Source organism: Plectropomus leopardus, chromosome 19 (genome assembly GCF_026936395.1).
Source record: "Plectropomus leopardus strain MGB_pleo_1.0 chromosome 19, ASM2693639v1, whole genome shotgun sequence".
NCBI classification, from domain to species: Eukaryota; Metazoa; Chordata; class Actinopteri; order Perciformes; family Serranidae; genus Plectropomus; species Plectropomus leopardus.
In genome coordinates this window covers 4,069,986-4,086,348 of record NC_142194.1, presented here as the reverse complement: position 1 = coordinate 4,086,348, position 16,363 = coordinate 4,069,986, and the positions used below count along the sequence as shown (strand labels likewise).

Sequence of the window (16,363 nt, the reverse complement as noted above, 5' to 3'; positions counted from 1 at the left end):
AGTGTATACAATGTGTGAGGACAGTGTATCCTTTGTGGACAGTGTGTATCCTCTGTGGACGGTGTGTCCTCTGTGGACAGTGCGTGGGCAGAGTGTGTCCCATGTGGACAGTGTGTGGACAGTGTATACAATGTGTGAGGACAGTGTGTCCTGTGTGGACAGTGTATGGACAGTGTAAACAGTGATAGGATAGTGTGGACAGTGTCTATCCTCTGTGGACAGTGTGTCCTCTGTGGACAATGTGTGGACAGTGTCTATCCTCTGTGGCCAGTGTGTCCTCTGTGGACAATGTGTGGACAGTGTGTATCCTCTGTGGACAGTGTAAACATTGTGAGGATAGAGTGGACAGCGTATCCTCTGTGGACATTGTAACCAGTGTGAGGACAGAGTGGACAGTGTGTCCTCTGTGGACAGTGTGTCCCTCTGCTGCTGGTGACGCTCTTCTCTCCAAAACACAAGAAATGGCCATCCAGCAAATTACGCATGCGCAGTAGTCGGCGCTTTAAAACAAGTCTTGAGGAGGGAACATGAAGGCTCCCGCAGGTGGACTTGAATAACAGTCGAGGTAAGCTCAAAACGCAATAAATCCGCATAAATAAAAACACATCCGCTGAGTAATAAATGTTTAATAACGTGGACGTGGAAACCGCTTCGCTCTTCACGCGCGTTTTGTAGTTTAAACCGGCCGGCTAACGTTAGCCTGCTAGCTTAGCTGTTATTGTTTTTCATGATTTCGCGAGAACCAAAATGGAGGAGAAGGCTGCTGCGAGTGTCCTACACAGCCACTCCCGAGTCCTTGTTTGAACCCCTACCGCTAAATTGTCCTCCCTGACGCACCTCGGAGTCCAAATATTCCTAAAATCACTAGTTTTAACGCGTATTCTCGCCGCGGTGCTAATGTAGCTTAGCTTCGTTTTCTAACCGGGTGATTTTAGGAAAAGGATGCCCGGGATCACACACTCGAACTGCGTTAGTTCTTCGGGTTGTGCAAGTGTTAGCAGTCATATTTCACTCCCAGTTAAAAGACAGGATTATTCCAGTTTAAAATGCAGATAGAGTATGTCTTTATTTGTGTGTATTTTGCAGGAAAGCGGCCGCTGATGGGAGGTCTCAGTGGTTGAAATGCACCGCCGAGGCGCTGCAGGATGATCGCTCTCTGTGCTCGCCATGACTCTGAGGTCCACGCTGTTTCCAAATCCAGGATTCAAGCAGGACACTGACACCATCGACTTTGACAAAACGCATTTTGGAGCCGTGAGACCCAAAAGGGAGTCCTGCATCGATGTCCAAAACGCACGCAGGGGAGAGATCCCGAGCAAATCCAAGGACTTAGAGCAGAATTACATGACAAGTAAAGTTTCCCTCCCGACCACAGTTGCAGAAGCAGTTCAAGGAGAAAATAAAACTGTGGGGATATTGTCCCCTGTCAGACAAATGGGGGGTGAGGGAACCCCGGTGAAAGGTAAACCCCTCTCTGCTGACAACATGGATAACCCTCAGATGGCTGTGAACAATAACCCCAAAGATGCAGGTGCGGATGACAGTGTGAAGGGGGTCGTCCCCGGAGTCCTCGGCACCGCATCCATTGAACTGTCCTCTGAGGGCAAGTGGAGGAACATCAGGAAGACCCCTGCAAATCCTCACACACAGGCCAACTGCCTCCGGCAAATCCTCCTCCTTCAACTGGACCTCATCGAACAACAGCAACAACAGCTGCAGTCCAAGGACAAGGAGATAGATGAGCTCAAAGCAGACAAGGAGACAGTAAGTAAATGTGTTTATTAGCCTAAATTGTGTTATATAATGTGTTGATTTTGAAAGTATTTAAGGTCTTTGTGTCTTTTTTGCAGCTGCTTGCGCGGATTGAGCGCATGGAGCGTCGCCTGCAGCTCACAAAAAAGGATCCGCCACGTGACAAGCGTCTTTTCCAGCCCCTGGAGCCATGGACCCCCGACAAAGAGGACATGTGGGATCTGGATGTAGAGGAGAGTCCACAGCCCAACGCAGCCACTCCGCTCCCTTTTAGTCGGGGTGGCAAAGGTCAAAAGAGGTAAATGATAATAATAATCAGTTCACCCTGCTTACATCTGGGAAAAGATACACCAGACTCCCCAGACTGTGATAATCCTGAACTCCTCCTTTGACAGCAAAAGATGTTATTATTATTATTATTATTATTTTTTATTCATAGTTTAAAAAATGAATCTACCTTGTATAATGTCAACACAGCATTGAGTTTGCGTATGTGCCTTAAAACCGATACTCTGCAAATTTTCAACCAGCTGTGTATTAAAACAATGTGGGTAATATGTGTTAATACTAATAATAATAATAAACTTTATTTGTATAGCACCTTTCATACAAGAAATGCAGCCCAACATGCGAAAATGAACTGTGGTAAACTTCCCTCCATCTAACCAGCGCCATGATATTGCTCCTCTGCCGCCGGCGTGTTTCGCTGGCTTTGGACTGTTAAACTAAAGTCTGTACTTGCGCATTTTCATATCGCCCACCACCACAAAGAGCACACAGCTGATCATAAGACTTACCTGCCCTCCCCTCTCAGGTTTCCCTTTAAAAAGTCTTCTTCTTTTCTTTGCACATGCAGGAAATCCTGCTTTGGAGATGCAAAAGTCCAGAAATCCCGGGGCAAAAGCGCCAAGCTCAGCCCCCAGAAGTCTGAGATTCAGCCCGGCTCTCCCAATCAAAGAGAGCTGCGCAGTAAAGAAACCCCAGAGAAGACCGTCCCCGTGAGGACAGGGGCAGAAAGGGACATTATGCTCCCGTGCAAAGAGGAGCCCGAGCTGAGCTGTCAGATCGAAGACCTGCCCTTCATGTCTACTACAGAGATGTACCTCTGCTGCTGGAACCAACCTCCTCTGTCTCCTCTGCGGGAGACTTCCCCTAAAAAGGAGGAAGAGGTGGCCAGTGAGTGGACTCCTCATGTAGTACATGATATGCTGATTGTTTGTAAGCGTAACCTATATCCCATCTTTAATCACTATATCCATCAAATGTCCTCCTCACACTGTCTCTGAGTAACTTCCTGTCCCTCCTTCTTTGCTCCTCATAGTCCCGTCTTGGAGGGAAAATCACATAGAGCCTTTGGAGGAGGACCCCTCCTTTAACCCCCCCGAGGTGAGACGCTAATAATTCTGGAGTTTAAAAAAGTCACATTTAGTCAAAAATCATGTAACTGTTGAGTTACACGTGTGAATTTGTGTCCCCCGTCAAGCCGCTGGACGACAGCGTGTTTCTGAAACGCCACTTGAAGCTCGAGTTGGATGAGAAGAGAAGGAAAAGGTACCAAACATCGGCTTTACTTATTATTTATTGAACTTTTTATTTATACAACATAAAGATAACACATATAACACAGAAGAGATGTTCACAACATACTCACATACTTTTATTTTTGGTCTTTTTATGTCCATTTTCAACATACTAAGTACCCACTCAATGGCAATACACCTCCCACTACGCATTCAGTAATTTATCTTCCACCTCGCTGTTCACAGGAACAGAGCACAAAAATGTACAAGTATGACAAATCAGTAGTATTAATAAACATAAATCAAGGTTAAGAACAATGAGGCTTTACTAATTTAAATAGAAATTTTCATGAGTTGATTGTAGGGCTGTAACTGCAACACTGTGGTCATATTTTTTATTTTAATTCATTTTTTGCTCGTGAAAGTTACAGAAATGCATCTGTTTTGTAACATAAAATATAAACATAGTTATCGTGTATTTCTCATCATTAACTTTCTTCTACACATTAAATGGCATCGGGAAAAAATACTTTTATCAGTCAACAGTCCACCAGTCTGTGATTATTTCTCTCTTGTGGTGTCTATAAATAATGAAACATATTAATTGAACGAATAAAACGACGTTTCAGTCTGACAGATCTTCATCGGGTTTACCTGATACACCTGATGAAGGTGTGTTACTGTCGGCGGTAAGCGGGACACTGCGTGGGAGTTTCTCTCTTTGTTTATAAAATGCATCCTCTGCGGACGCACCTGTCACGCATTCGGGTGTGCAGAGATTCTCTTCAGCTCGTATGCAGTAACAAAATCACCAAACGCTGGAGTTGCTGCTGCGCCATCGCTGCACAGATCAGCTGTGGAAATATTTCAATACAGTGTCAACTGATATAGATTTTTTTTTCTAGTTGGCTAAAATATGTTTTCCTGCAGCTTTGTCCACAGCAGTCCATCACTTAGCTTCTGTCTTGATGTTGTGGGACTGTACTTTATTTTTCAGAGGAGGGGTGCGGCTGCAGTGTGATGTTTTTAATTTAAAATAAATATAAACGACTACCTTTTCAAGTCGTACGTCCCTCACCTAAGACATAATTAAAAACACAAGTCCCTCGTCAGTGCTTAATGTTTTTAACAATGCCGACTTGTTTTCAGCATCCCTTCCACCCTCAGAAATAAATAACCAGCAGTCCCTAACTACCATGGGAGGCAGGCGCAGCGACTAGAAGCACGTAGGTGATTACATGATGGAAAAGCTCGACTTCCAATCGTTATCTGAGTGTTAGTCCAAATTCAACTTGGACAGGTTTCTGTCGGACTAACATGTTTATATGTATTTTAAATGTCCAGTTTTAGTCGGATTAACACAATAACTGTACTTTTTCTAACATCATGTAAGTGTTACGGCTTAGAGAGACACTTGGATGGGACAGAGTCATCATTCATGGGGATAATAGTTATGAAGGGAAATATAATTATACTATATAAACTTCAGCTTATGCACAACTGTAGAATCCCTCCATTGCCCCTTTTGCACAAACATTTTGTGTTCTTTATATTCTGTTTTTGTATTGCTTTTATATTTTTATCTTAGGTCTTATTCTATTTAAATTTACTATTTTTATTCTTTCTTAATGTTAATTGTTTTAATTTGTTTTGAACTTGACAATAACAGTCCGTATCCCTAAGCGACGGGGGAGGCTGGCGTGGCGGCCACACAGTGGACGATAGCTGGTTAAAAGCCTGTCCCAAAAAAACACCTGTCCCAAATATAAGTCTGTTGAGTTTAATGATTTAAGCAAATAAAAGCCCCCCGGGCTATTCATTGAAGTTTTACACTAAATATAAATTTCCCAGCCGTCTGTCAACTCTGTAAACTGCAAATAATTAGTAATTTAATCCAGCAGTAAGGAGAGTTTTCTCAGTCGTTCTTCCCCTTTTTGCTCCTGTTATTTGTTTAATTGATCTTGTGTGTTTTGTTTTGGGGGTTTTTTTTCAGGTGGGACATCCAGCGAATCAGAGAGCAGCGCATGTTTCAGCGTTTACAGCAGCGCATGAACAGGAAGAAAGTCGTACCGGAGACCGAGCCAGAGCTTTCATCCTTCTACCCCGACACTGAAGATGGTTCGTCTGCATATATATATATATATATTTTAAAATGTCATTTATTTGTGTTTTGTAGTCGATTCAAGAGATTTCTAACTTTTTTTATTTTTATCTCTGCCAGTTGAAACTATAGTGATTACTCCCTTCTTGCCCGTGGTTGCATTTGGCCGGCCGTTGCCTAAACTCTCCCAACAGTAAGTTTGTTTTTAACTTAAACTTAAACTTTAAACTTCCTGCATTGTTCTGTTAATGTGTTTATTTGAAGTTGTTTCAGTTATTTCAAAAACATAAAATAGTGTGAGTTACCTGTCCAATCCAGTCAAGTCAGTCTCCTCTAAAATGTCGACATTGAATAAAAAGTCACGGAAATTCCAAGATTAAACAAAAATGTCAAAAAACCAAGAATGAAAAGCAGGAAAACTGCGCCGAGCAGTCCCTAAAAGTTAAATCTCTTCAGAGAGCATGAGAGGATTCGGGTAACAGGTAGCGACTCACAGAGGTCATGACTAGAGATGCACGATAATTATCGGCCGATAATGGGATTTATGACGTCATACCAATAATTCGATAATAAAAATTTTGACCGATAAATAGAAACGATAATAACTGCTTTGATCAGTTTGCTGCGTGTCAAACTGCGGCTGCTGGATCAGTCACAACATGTCATCAGTCAGCAGCAGGGTTTAACCCATTGTTTCTTTTTCTTTCTTTTTTTTAACTCTTTCCCCGCCATTGACGAGATTTTCCGTCGATCAGTGTTTTCTCTGTAGTGTTGGGGACACTGTTAAGGATTTTATGTAATAAAACATTTCCGTGTCCAAAAACAAACGAACAAGACGATCTAGGGGTGACGTGGGAGAGGACTACTAACGTGCCAACTTTATCGTTATTTAGCGGCTTTTTGGAGCCTCTCAGCGGTGTTGTTGTAATAAATCTAACCAATATACTTTTAGTTATTTTACCAAATAAAACATTTTTTTGACTTTTTTTTTGCATATTAAGGTCATTTTCTTGTATTTGTTTTTTACTTTTCTTTTTTGTTGCTTATTTTCAGGTAATTTTCTTGTCACTTTTTGGTAAATTTCCTGCAAATTTTTGGAGCATTATTTGTTTACGTTGCTAATTACTTTTTTCCACTCGTGCCTTTGACAGAAATCAGGCCAGTTTTCTCAGCTGTTAAAGGGTTTAAACTTAATACCGAGTGGCATTAAAAAGAAAAGTCTTAAATCTATTTGGCCATAAACGGCAGGAATCCTGGTTCAGACTTTTGGGTGTTAAAACGCTCCAGGATTCGATCGTTTTTTACAATTTTTAACAAAAGTAAAATGTTATGTTCTTCCTCCAGGAACTTCGAGCTGCCTTGGCTGGACGACAGAAGCCGGTGTCGCATTGAGGTGCCCAAAAAACACACTCCTCACCGGACCTGTCGGAAGTGAAACCCTGTTGTGTGGCGTCCGCGGCGGAGGGACGCCGCTCCACGCCCAGATTAGAAAATGCTATATTTGTCTTGCCTTGTGGGGGAGAGAAGACAAGTCTCCAGTCGCTATGTATAACTGCTGTTTCTTTCAGTCTGAAGTCTCAACGTGTCGCCGCTGACCGGCTGAGATCGCCGCGACAGTGAAATTCACACCTCTGAAAGGGAGATTAATGCTGCAAGATTACAGTCCCCATGTCCGCTGCTGTTTAAGATTACAGTTTGTATTCCAAAAAAAAAAGTATGAACAGTTATGTGCATGTTCTGTAACATGTTTAAAATACGTTTTGTAGCAGCTGTGCCATCCATAATTGATTTTATCTCAGAAAAGCGTCGCTTCTTGTGCAGCCGACAAGAGACTCTAATCTTGAGCGCGTTGGTCGCCAAATTTTTGACTAGAGCTCGAGCTCGGGAGCAATATTTTAGCCCTGGGTATCACTCGTTCTCTCTGCCTTAGTGGGATAAAAAAAAAAAAAGTCAAAATCTGACTGTATCGTGCTGTGTGTTGCCTATATCGTTGTTCACGCACAACTTAAAATAAAATTTTATCAATGTTCAGTGTGATATCGGGAGGTTTGAGCCACACTCAGCATGATTTCATATTTAAAAAACTTGCAGCCAGTTTAATGTAAGAAAATAACAAAAAGCAACCAAACGATTGTTCTGTGTTCTTTATGAAAACAACGGCACGGAAAATTAGACCGTTGTTAACCCAGGGTTCTGCTCCCTGTTTTGTTTTGGGTTTGTTTTGTTTTTTTAAATGTGAGTTGCATGGGCTCTATTTAGCTGTTTTAAAAAGAAAAACATGGTAGCATGGCTTCACCCCAAAATGGAGAGGAATCTCCGCTCATCGGGCTACAAAAACAATATCTGAAAGCATGACTTTTGGCTGCTCCGTTCAGTGAGAGCTGCTGCGCTCAACCTGATAATAACAGTCTCGATCTTTGGTGTTTCCAATCTTCACAATACGCTTACATCCAGTAAATATTAGGCGAGTCGTGTGTATGCATTTGGTCTCTTGCGGATGCTGTCTGACACTCAAGGGAACCACTTTAGACGATAATAAATAAGCTTTCTAGCTGTAGTTCTAGCGATGTTCTCCGGTATGCTCTTTAACCTGCTGCCAGATAATCTCTCTGATTTAACCTCAATCTTTGATTTCTGACGCTGTTTTCTTCCTCTATTTTTTTACATTCGATGCAAAGGCTTTCTGCAACACTTTCACCTGCCAGGCGTACGTGTAGGCATATTTTGGAAATACAAAGTTGTTTTGTTTTGTTTGTTTTTCTGTACATAGCTTCCAGAAACAAATGTACATAAAACATGGCTGTTATTTTTTTATTATTTAATGTCAGACGTGTTGAGTACATTCAATATTGTTCTATGATTGTATGTTGACAAAATTGACAGTTTTGAAAGTTACATTTTTTTGGAATAAAATTAACATGTCTACGATCATTTGGATCTTGTGGATCATTTGGATATCCCGTGAATTAGAATAAATTAGTCAAAGGTGACAGTTAAGTGACTTGAAAATAAGCTTTAAAAATGGGGTAAGGGCATTAATTAAAAAATAAAAATATTATATTTACAGAAAAATATATTTTGTATGTTATTTGCTTGTGTAATTTTGATTAACTTTTTTTGCTTAATTCAGGTAATTTTCTTTCTAAGATGCCTTCTAATATTTTTGAAAGAAAATTAATTGCTCAAATTTCAAAGGATTAAATTTTTTAAAGTCCTATTTTTTAGCAAGTTTTTCATTTAAATTATCTAATTTTTCAGTTGCTTTCTGCTTTCTTAAACGTTTTTTTCTTTTATTCCCCTTTTTTCCTTTTCCCTACCTGGTTATTCAATAATATTGATGATATCAAAAAATGAAATTAAAGTGTAAAATTCTTTCAATCAGACAAAAGAGTTGCTTAATTCTGGAATAGAAAAATGTTTATTTAATAACGAAAAGCAAAAACAGGACAGTTTCTCAAAATTAAAAGCTACCGACTCTTTACTGATGTTTTGGTGACAATCCTGCCTGTCTGAAAAACACCACTCAGACTCAGACCAGTCAGACTGAAGAGTCCTCTGAGCAAACCTTTCTTCCTTCCTTTATATATTTGTGTAAAATAAACTGTCCCGTGAGTAAATTTAGACAGAAAAGATTTTGAGATAACACACTTCTCACACCCCGACTACCGTCAGCTCAAACATCAAAAGTCAGCAAAGAGCTAACATCAGGGCCAAAACGACGCATTTATATATGATGATGATAAAATAAAGAACCCCAAACCAGCCTGATGTACAAAAGTACTGACATAAAAGATCTGTCGTGTTACCACCTTTCATTTGGTTCCTTTCAACATTTTAGTGTTAATTTAAATGTGGAAAAATCATCATGCCTGAAGTAGTTAGTATTCACACAAACTGCAATTTTTTTTTCACTTTCAAAGAATTTGTGTCACTTGGCAATAAGGTTTTTCTTCTTTTTTTTGATAGAATACATAATACGCGCATAAAATGAAAACACCTAAACTGAAAGCCACACACCTTCATAACACAGCTGAAACAGCAGGTGTTCTGCCAGTTTTACCGTCAAAAAAAGAATCTAAACAGAGATTTGAGTATGTTTGTATCTGTTCTAACACAGTGTCTGGCTCATTTTCTCCGCAGGTTATTCAGCCGCTCCTCCAGGTCGGCGTCCGCGTCGGCCAGGGCGGCTGTGGGCTCGGCCTTCTTCGCTCCGGCCACCGACAAGCTTCCCCCGGTGCTTGGAAGATCTGAAATGTGCAACAATCATCCCGCGATGTAAGCAAACGTCAAATACCAGACAGAAAACGAAGGAAATGCGTGTAGACTTTACGTAGTTGTGCTCAAAGTGTTGAATTTTCTTACCTGACAGTTGATCGGACAGAGTGAGACCCAGCTCGTCCAGCACTTGGGACACGATGGCGTCACTGTGGCGAATGCAAAATGTTAATTGGGTTAGTTTTATTACACTGTGAAAGGTGAATCAAGAATGAGTTTAGATTTAAAGGTCAAGTTTGTAGGATTTTGAGAGATTTAGCGAGGGGTGGGGTTGCAGATTGCAACCAGCTGTAATGTCTCCCGCTTAAAATTCGGTCAGTATTCACTGTTAAGTTTTTGTTTTTACCAGGAGCCGACTAAAAACAAACCAACCCAATGCTTTAGATCAGTAAAAACTCTGAAAAAGCAGAATCACGTTAAACATCGGGGTTTCTCCTATGCTGTTTGGCATGTTGTAGACAGGCGGCTCGACCAAGCACCTGCTCTGTGTGTTGACCTTTTTTTCTCTGATAATTTAAAATGCAGATGTTTCGGAGGTTTTTACTGGGAGCCGAATTATCCGCTGAGGTCTCTTCTCCAAAACAAACTGACCCTGTGATTAAAACTGGTAAAAACACTAAACAAAGCTGTTTCAGGTAAAAAATCAGACTTTCTCTGTAAAACCACGATGCACTGTTTTGACACTTTGGTTCACACTTTCTTTCATTCCTTTGGTGAGAAGTTGCTATATTGAATAGAAAAAGATCATACCTAAATGTGGAATAAAAGTTTGGCCCAAAAACAAAAATAACGGATGCTCGTTGAGCCCCTCACCTCTCGTCCTCATCATCCTCGTCACCCATGGCATCGTCGATGGCGTCGTTCATCATCTCCTCCTTCATTTCCATGATTTCACTCTGTTTTTCAAACTCCATCATGATCCTCTGAATCTGAGGCAATTTCATCTGCGGAGAAGGAATAAATATAAGTCAGGAGGTTTATTTGTTGTTGTTTTTTTGTGTTTTTAAGTGATCTCTTGGACAGACCTGTTTGTTCATGGTGGCCATGGCTTTGGTGACGCCTTTCATCGCCTGCGCCATGCTGTTGTTGGACTTGAGTGTCTGTATCTTTAGACTGACGGCCTGAATGTTGGCTTTCATCATGATGAACTTTTTGACGTAGCGCCGTGTGCGAACCAGATCTTTGGCCATGATCTTGACGGCGTCCTGCAGGGATTAAAAATCAAAATTAAGATTACATATAGTTTATTTTCATGAAACACAAGTTATTTTTCTTTGTCTCACCATTTGTCCCTGTTTGGCCATTTTCTTTATGTCAGCGATGATCTTCTTCTCCTGTTGCTCCAGTTTGTTTCGCTCTCGGTCCAGTTCTCTTATGGCTCGGCTGAGCGCCCTCTGATTCTGCCTTAGCATCTCCTCAGGAGTCTTCCTCCTCCCAAATAGTGCACTCATCTGTTTAAAAATAACAAAAGCAGGATTTTAATGAGGTAAAGTTAAACAGGAACAAAAAATACACTAGCACTGACATGATGAGTCAGTTAATCCAATGGTTTCTAACCTTTATCCTTGAGGGATCTCTTTCTATTATTGAGTAAACTACCGACCCCTGATTAAGTGACATATCTTATATATATTTCATAAAATAAATTACATTCTTTTAAAAAAGTAAAAAACAAATACAAAATAAACAAGACAACTTCTAGAAAGTGCTAAAAAAAAATGCACAATTAATAGAATTATGAATACAGCTTTTGGGGCATTTTTACTTGTTTTTTTTAAATTAAATATATATTTAACAATCCATCCCATCTTATTTTCAGATCATTTTTGTCACCTTTTATTAATATTTCACAGTGTGCAAGACTTCTTACAGAGTTATTTATTATATTGTTTCCATGCTTTAGAAATAAATCAAACCCATTTTTGATATTGATATTGATCCAGGTATTCAATGTTTAAACATGATCAAATAAAACAACATTATATATCAAATAACATATACATCCATAATAAATCCAACCATATTCAGTTTACTGTCATAGAGAAGTAAAGAAAGAAGCCAGAATCAGACAATTTCGACCTCAAATTGGTTTATCTATTACCGAATTACCTGCCAGTTAACCTGATAGTTGATAACTAATCGATTAATCGTTTAAGCTTTAGTGTGAATAAGATTTAGATGAGATTTCATGTATAAAACTGAAACAATTACTTGATCAACGCAAAATTATATGCCATTTTTAGTGCAAAAATCTATATTTACAAAGTGACTAAAGATGTCAGACAGTAAGTACAGTGTGTACCTCTGAGCTGTGGTGGAGTAGAAGTATAAAGTACTTTGCCGGAGTACTTTGGTTATTTTCTACCTTATTTTGGTCAGTTTCTCACGTTGTTTGACGTTAGTGTTGCGATGACCTTGTTGTTTGGCGGAAAGTATTACTCAGCAGTAATTAAAGTGTGTGGCGGCCTGTGACGGTCTCGGTTCAGCCGTGTTTAGCTGCCTTTAGCTCGGCTGTCCGCCCCTAAAATCTGCCTCTAAATCTGTTCACTTAGCTCCATCGCGGACTTAAAGCCCACTTTGTGACGGCAAAGCCCCGCAGCGTGTCGCTCTCACCATGTTGGTAAATGACGGTGATCCACAGAGACGTTTGTTCTTCTCCGACTTGAAGAAAAGACAAATTTAAACGATTATTTGTTTTCGTTCCTGCTCTTCCGTGTTGCGATAGTTTCACTTCCGGGAAATGACGTAATCGCGTACGATGATTTTTTTTCCCTGACGTCATGGCGTCAAGTTTACGCACACTAGAGAAAGAAACGAGCTTTCAAAATAATGTGTGTGTGTATGTAAATATATATATATATATACTTATAATTCAGTGACTTATGGAGAAGGAGTGGGATTAAATAAGTCTGTACTTCTTCTTCTCTTCTCCACTTCTCTCTGTAAATATCGCTTATTTTATTTTATTTTATTTTACTTTATTTTATTTTTTCAGAATAAAAAATATCAAAAGCACAACTTTTTCATTAATTTTTTTGTTTTATGTTATCAATGTATGCATTATATAGTGATTATGATAATTATAATCATTATCATTATTTTGTATTACAATAGATACCACTAAATTGATTTTTTAAAGTTACAAAAGAAAATTATTATATTATATTATATTATAATATATTATGTGTCAGTTTATAAATCTTTTTTATAATATTGATGTTGACTATGATATTATCACACGTCTCGATTTTTTTAAATTGTATTTTATTTTTTGTATTTATGTTGTATCTGTAGTTATATGTTGCTTGGTTCAATACAAACTTTAAACTTTTATTTTATTTTATTTTGTGCACACAAATAGCACTGGACTTTGGCAAACCGTAACAACTTTTATTTTACAGGTAAAGCGCTTCACATCCGGTCATAATCTCGTGCGCTTTCTGCAGCCGGTTTGCACATGTGCGAATCTCACGTGAAGGTGACAAACTTCTCAGCTGTGGAGGAAGATAATCGGTGCTGATGGTAGGACAAAGGAAACACTTCATGACTGATACTCAGTGAAACCTGTTGGACGCGTCATTGATGGATTAATGGACTCTTCAGGCAGCTGAGTCACGTGTCTGTTGTCCCTCTCGGTCCCTCTGGACATATTTCCTATTTCAGTATGAGGGTATTCAGTGTTTCACATCAGCACAAGTTCCTGCTTGTTTGGACTAAAAGATGGCACGAGCCGGCGTCAGGAGGGGGCTCTTATCATGTCTCAGCTCCTGTCCTGCACCCAGAGGACAGCAGCATCAAACCTGTGGTGAGGACACGCCGCGGTGTGTTAAAAAACCCCAAACCTGTTTTATCTGAGGATCGAAAGAAGTCAGCTCGGAGCAAAGTGTGGAAAAATGAGCCCCCGGTGTTGCAGATGCCGAATCAGAGGATGTTTGCGGACAGCAGAGTGTCTTCTGAGCTCAGGAGACTGAGTGTGGAGGACTTCCCTGCAGAGAGGGAGAGACAGGTGGGACAGAGGTCAACACTGGACTCCAAGGTGGACAACTATGAGGTTGTGTTTGGCGTCGCTCCCTGTCTCTTGGCTCTCACACAGGGAAGGCGCAAACCCCGGAGACTGTTTGTAAAAGACGGCGAGACATCTCAGAGGACGTCTCTGCTCCAGGTGTGTGAGGAGGCTCACCGACGAGGAGTCCAAGTCCAGCGAGTCAGCAAGAGGGATCTGGACAAGATGTCTTCTGGACGAGTGCATCAAGGAGTGTGTCTGCAGGCAAGTCCTCTGAGCTATCTCACCGAGGACAGGGACTCCAGCAGAAGACACAGAGGGGACACCCCTTTGTGGCTCGTCCTGGAGAAAATCCAGGACCCGATGAACCTTGGTGCCATCCTGCGCTCGGCGTATTTCCTCGGGGTGGACAGAGTTGCCAGCAGTCTTCGCCACAGCTGTCCGTTGTCCCCGGTGGTCAGCAAGGCCAGCTCGGGGGTCATGGAGGTGCTCGGGGTGTACGGGTATGAAGACCTCGAGGACATGCTGCAGGTGAAGGTGGCGCGGGGCTGGCAGGTTGTGGGTACAGTCGGAGCCGGACCGGAGGAGTCCCAGATTCCCGTCACCCAGTGCGCAGACTTTCAGATGACCAAACCCACCGTGCTGCTGATGGGAGGCGAAGGGGACGGTTTGTCCCGGCGGCTGCTGTCTCTGTGCCAGACTCTGCTCACCATCCCGGCCGGCAGAGACCTGCACCCCGGGATAGAGTCCCTCAACGTCTCTGTAGCCACAGGAATCCTGCTGCACGCGCTGCTGTCCTCCAGACGCTCCGCCGGATGATGGACACCAAAAAAATATCTGTAAAAGATGAAGAATTAAACATGTTGATGTAAATGAAAATGTAATTTTTATTTAGCACATATTTAAAACGACTATAGGGGTCGACCAATGTTTTTTTTTTCCAGCGCCGATACCGATTATTTATATTTACCGATACCCTTACCCTTAGACCGATAACCAATACTTGGAAGCAATATGCATTTGCAAAAACAAACAAACAAAAAACAAACAAACAAACAAACAAAAAACATATTTCTGTCAATATTTAGAATTTGAGATATAACAAATTCCAACACAAAACTCATTCATTCAAACCTTTATTTAAGACTCAGGAAATCAATTGAGGGAGACCCTAATTTTCAATGATGCAGAGCTTGAACAAAGACATGAAGAACAGTTAACAAGCCAACAAATAACAGTTATTATCAATGAAATCATTCAAAACAATAAACAGTAATAACAATGTAAATAGCTAAAAAATAATAATAATAATAATAATTAAAAAATTCAGGATAGCAAGCATGTTATGGTGTAGATGTGTAATTAAATACATTTACAATAAATTAAAACAATATCTGAAATAAGGCATTCAAACAGCTGTAATGGTGGAAAAGTGTCTAAATTTAAGATGCTTTGCAGATTTTTCTCACGCACTGTTCTTCCGCCACAAATACTCACGATTGTACCAAATGTGGATTAATCCACCGCTGAAAATAGTCCCTAACAAATGCACTACTTCCTCCTCTTTGAGTAATGTTTAATTTAAAAAGATAAATTAAAAAACTACAGTGCCCAGCTGTTCTGTAAAATGATCATTTTTTAAAATAATGCTTCTTAATTTTGACAATTTTTTAATTATTGAAAATAGGATTGTTGGTTTGTGTATATGTTCGTCAGCAAAAGTGAAAGGTATCTCCAGATACATCTTTTTTGGCGTTTTTCCTTGCTATATATGCTTTTATTTTTAAAATCTTTATTTTTGTGCCTCTTGGATATCTGCTGCTCACGGTCTGACACCTGATCACTTCCTTTTTATTATGTCCCAGCCTCACCTGAGCGCTGTGCGGCCACAGAAACATCCCAAACTGAGACAATAACAGCAAGAAAATACAGACAGAGGGCAGACTGCAGAAAAACACACCGCCACAGACTTCCAGTGAGTCATAAGTGAAAAATGAGATAAATTATGTATGAGTCTATTGCTGTGTGTTGTTTTTTTAGGAAAATCCTGTGTTTTTAACTGACTGACTTCCTGAAAGTATTGCTAGACAGAAATGACATTTGATCTTCTGCTGGGGTTAGTTTACACTAAAAAAAATAGAATAACACCAGGATTATCCTTTAAAATGTTGCACCATTGCCCTCTTGAAATAGTTAAAATTATGTCGGAGGGTTTTTGTCCATGCTGTACAAAACAAAAAACAAAACAAAAGCCTCCATCTACTCTGGGCAATGTGTCCGTCAAAGTAAAGTTAATTAGGAGGTCTGAACTGATCATATTGATCATATTGACTCTTGTTCATATTGGTTTTCCATCCGTTTCTGTGTTGTTATGATAATATCGTTATGGGTTTTAACTGCCAGCACCATTTACCACTGAGGACACAAAGGCCATGTTCTCACCATCGTTTAAGACTTTATGAATCACCTTTTTTTATGATGATTATGGTTTGATATTGTTAGATTTGGCAATTGGTTTGAAACAGCGTGTAAGGAGAAGAAAATATATATTAACAGTTAAATGAGGCCCCCTAACTTTTCTTTTTAGAACAAGAAATATATTGATATAACAAGAAAACGTTCTTGATATAAAATAAAAACATCTTACATATCAATCAATCAATCAATCATGTATTCCAGACTCAGGGTCCATAAAAAAACCCCCAAAAAAGA

At 40.1% G+C, this 16,363-nt stretch overlaps 3 protein-coding genes across 4 annotated transcripts; 2 read left to right on the top strand and 1 right to left on the bottom strand.

The window, feature by feature from the left end:
• The first annotated feature begins 443 nt into the window (after positions 1-443).
• On the top strand, positions 444-8,304 carry msl1b (MSL complex subunit 1b). 2 transcript variants are annotated; one of them, XM_042508300.2, is made up of 9 exons: positions 444-565; positions 1,087-1,764; positions 1,851-2,050; positions 2,609-2,928; positions 3,074-3,138; positions 3,236-3,303; positions 5,266-5,390; positions 5,494-5,566; positions 6,718-8,304. In XM_042508300.2, exons 2-9 carry the CDS (start codon positions 1,168-1,170, stop codon positions 6,806-6,808), a joined length of 1,539 nt encoding a protein of 512 aa, XP_042364234.1. In that variant the 5' UTR covers positions 444-565; positions 1,087-1,167; the 3' UTR covers positions 6,809-8,304. The 2 variants fall into 2 exon arrangements, with proteins under 2 accessions (XP_042364234.1, XP_042364233.1); XM_042508299.2 differs by having other exon boundaries at positions 2,609-2,970.
• A 468-nt stretch (positions 8,305-8,772) lies between these two features.
• On the bottom strand, positions 8,773-12,414 carry chmp2a (charged multivesicular body protein 2A). The gene is made up of 6 exons (XM_042507871.2): positions 12,262-12,414; positions 10,932-11,099; positions 10,674-10,853; positions 10,462-10,592; positions 9,736-9,797; positions 8,773-9,620 (listed from the first exon to the last, which is right to left on the bottom strand). Exons 1-6 carry the CDS (start codon positions 12,262-12,264, stop codon positions 9,499-9,501), a joined length of 666 nt encoding a protein of 221 aa, XP_042363805.1. The 5' UTR covers positions 12,265-12,414; the 3' UTR covers positions 8,773-9,498.
• Positions 12,415-13,070: 656 nt separating this feature from the next.
• mrm1 (mitochondrial rRNA methyltransferase 1 homolog (S. cerevisiae)) lies at positions 13,071-14,530 on the top strand. Its single transcript, XM_042508142.2, has one exon. The coding sequence runs from the start codon at positions 13,313-13,315 to the stop codon at positions 14,468-14,470; it is 1,158 nt and encodes a 385-aa protein (XP_042364076.2). The 5' UTR covers positions 13,071-13,312; the 3' UTR covers positions 14,471-14,530.
• The last annotated feature ends 1,833 nt before the right edge of the window (positions 14,531-16,363 follow it).

Coding starts and splice junctions, on each gene's coding strand:
- msl1b (XM_042508299.2), top strand. CDS start 1,168: ATGACTCTGAGGTCCACGCTGTTTCCAAATCCAGGATTCAAGCAGGAC. Junction 1,765..1,850: donor TCAAAGCAGACAAGGAGACA/GTAAGTAAATGT, acceptor TCTTTTTTGCAG/CTGCTTGCGCGGATTGAGCG. Junction 3,139..3,235: donor CCTCCTTTAACCCCCCCGAG/GTGAGACGCTAA, acceptor TCCCCCGTCAAG/CCGCTGGACGACAGCGTGTT.
- chmp2a (XM_042507871.2), bottom strand. Junction 10,854..10,931: donor TGGCCAAACAGGGACAAATG/GTGAGACAAAGA, acceptor TAATCCCTGCAG/GACGCCGTCAAGATCATGGC. Junction 10,593..10,673: donor TGGCCACCATGAACAAACAG/GTCTGTCCAAGA, acceptor CCTTCTCCGCAG/ATGAAATTGCCTCAGATTCA.
- mrm1 (XM_042508142.2), top strand. CDS start 13,313: ATGAGGGTATTCAGTGTTTCACATCAGCACAAGTTCCTGCTTGTTTGG.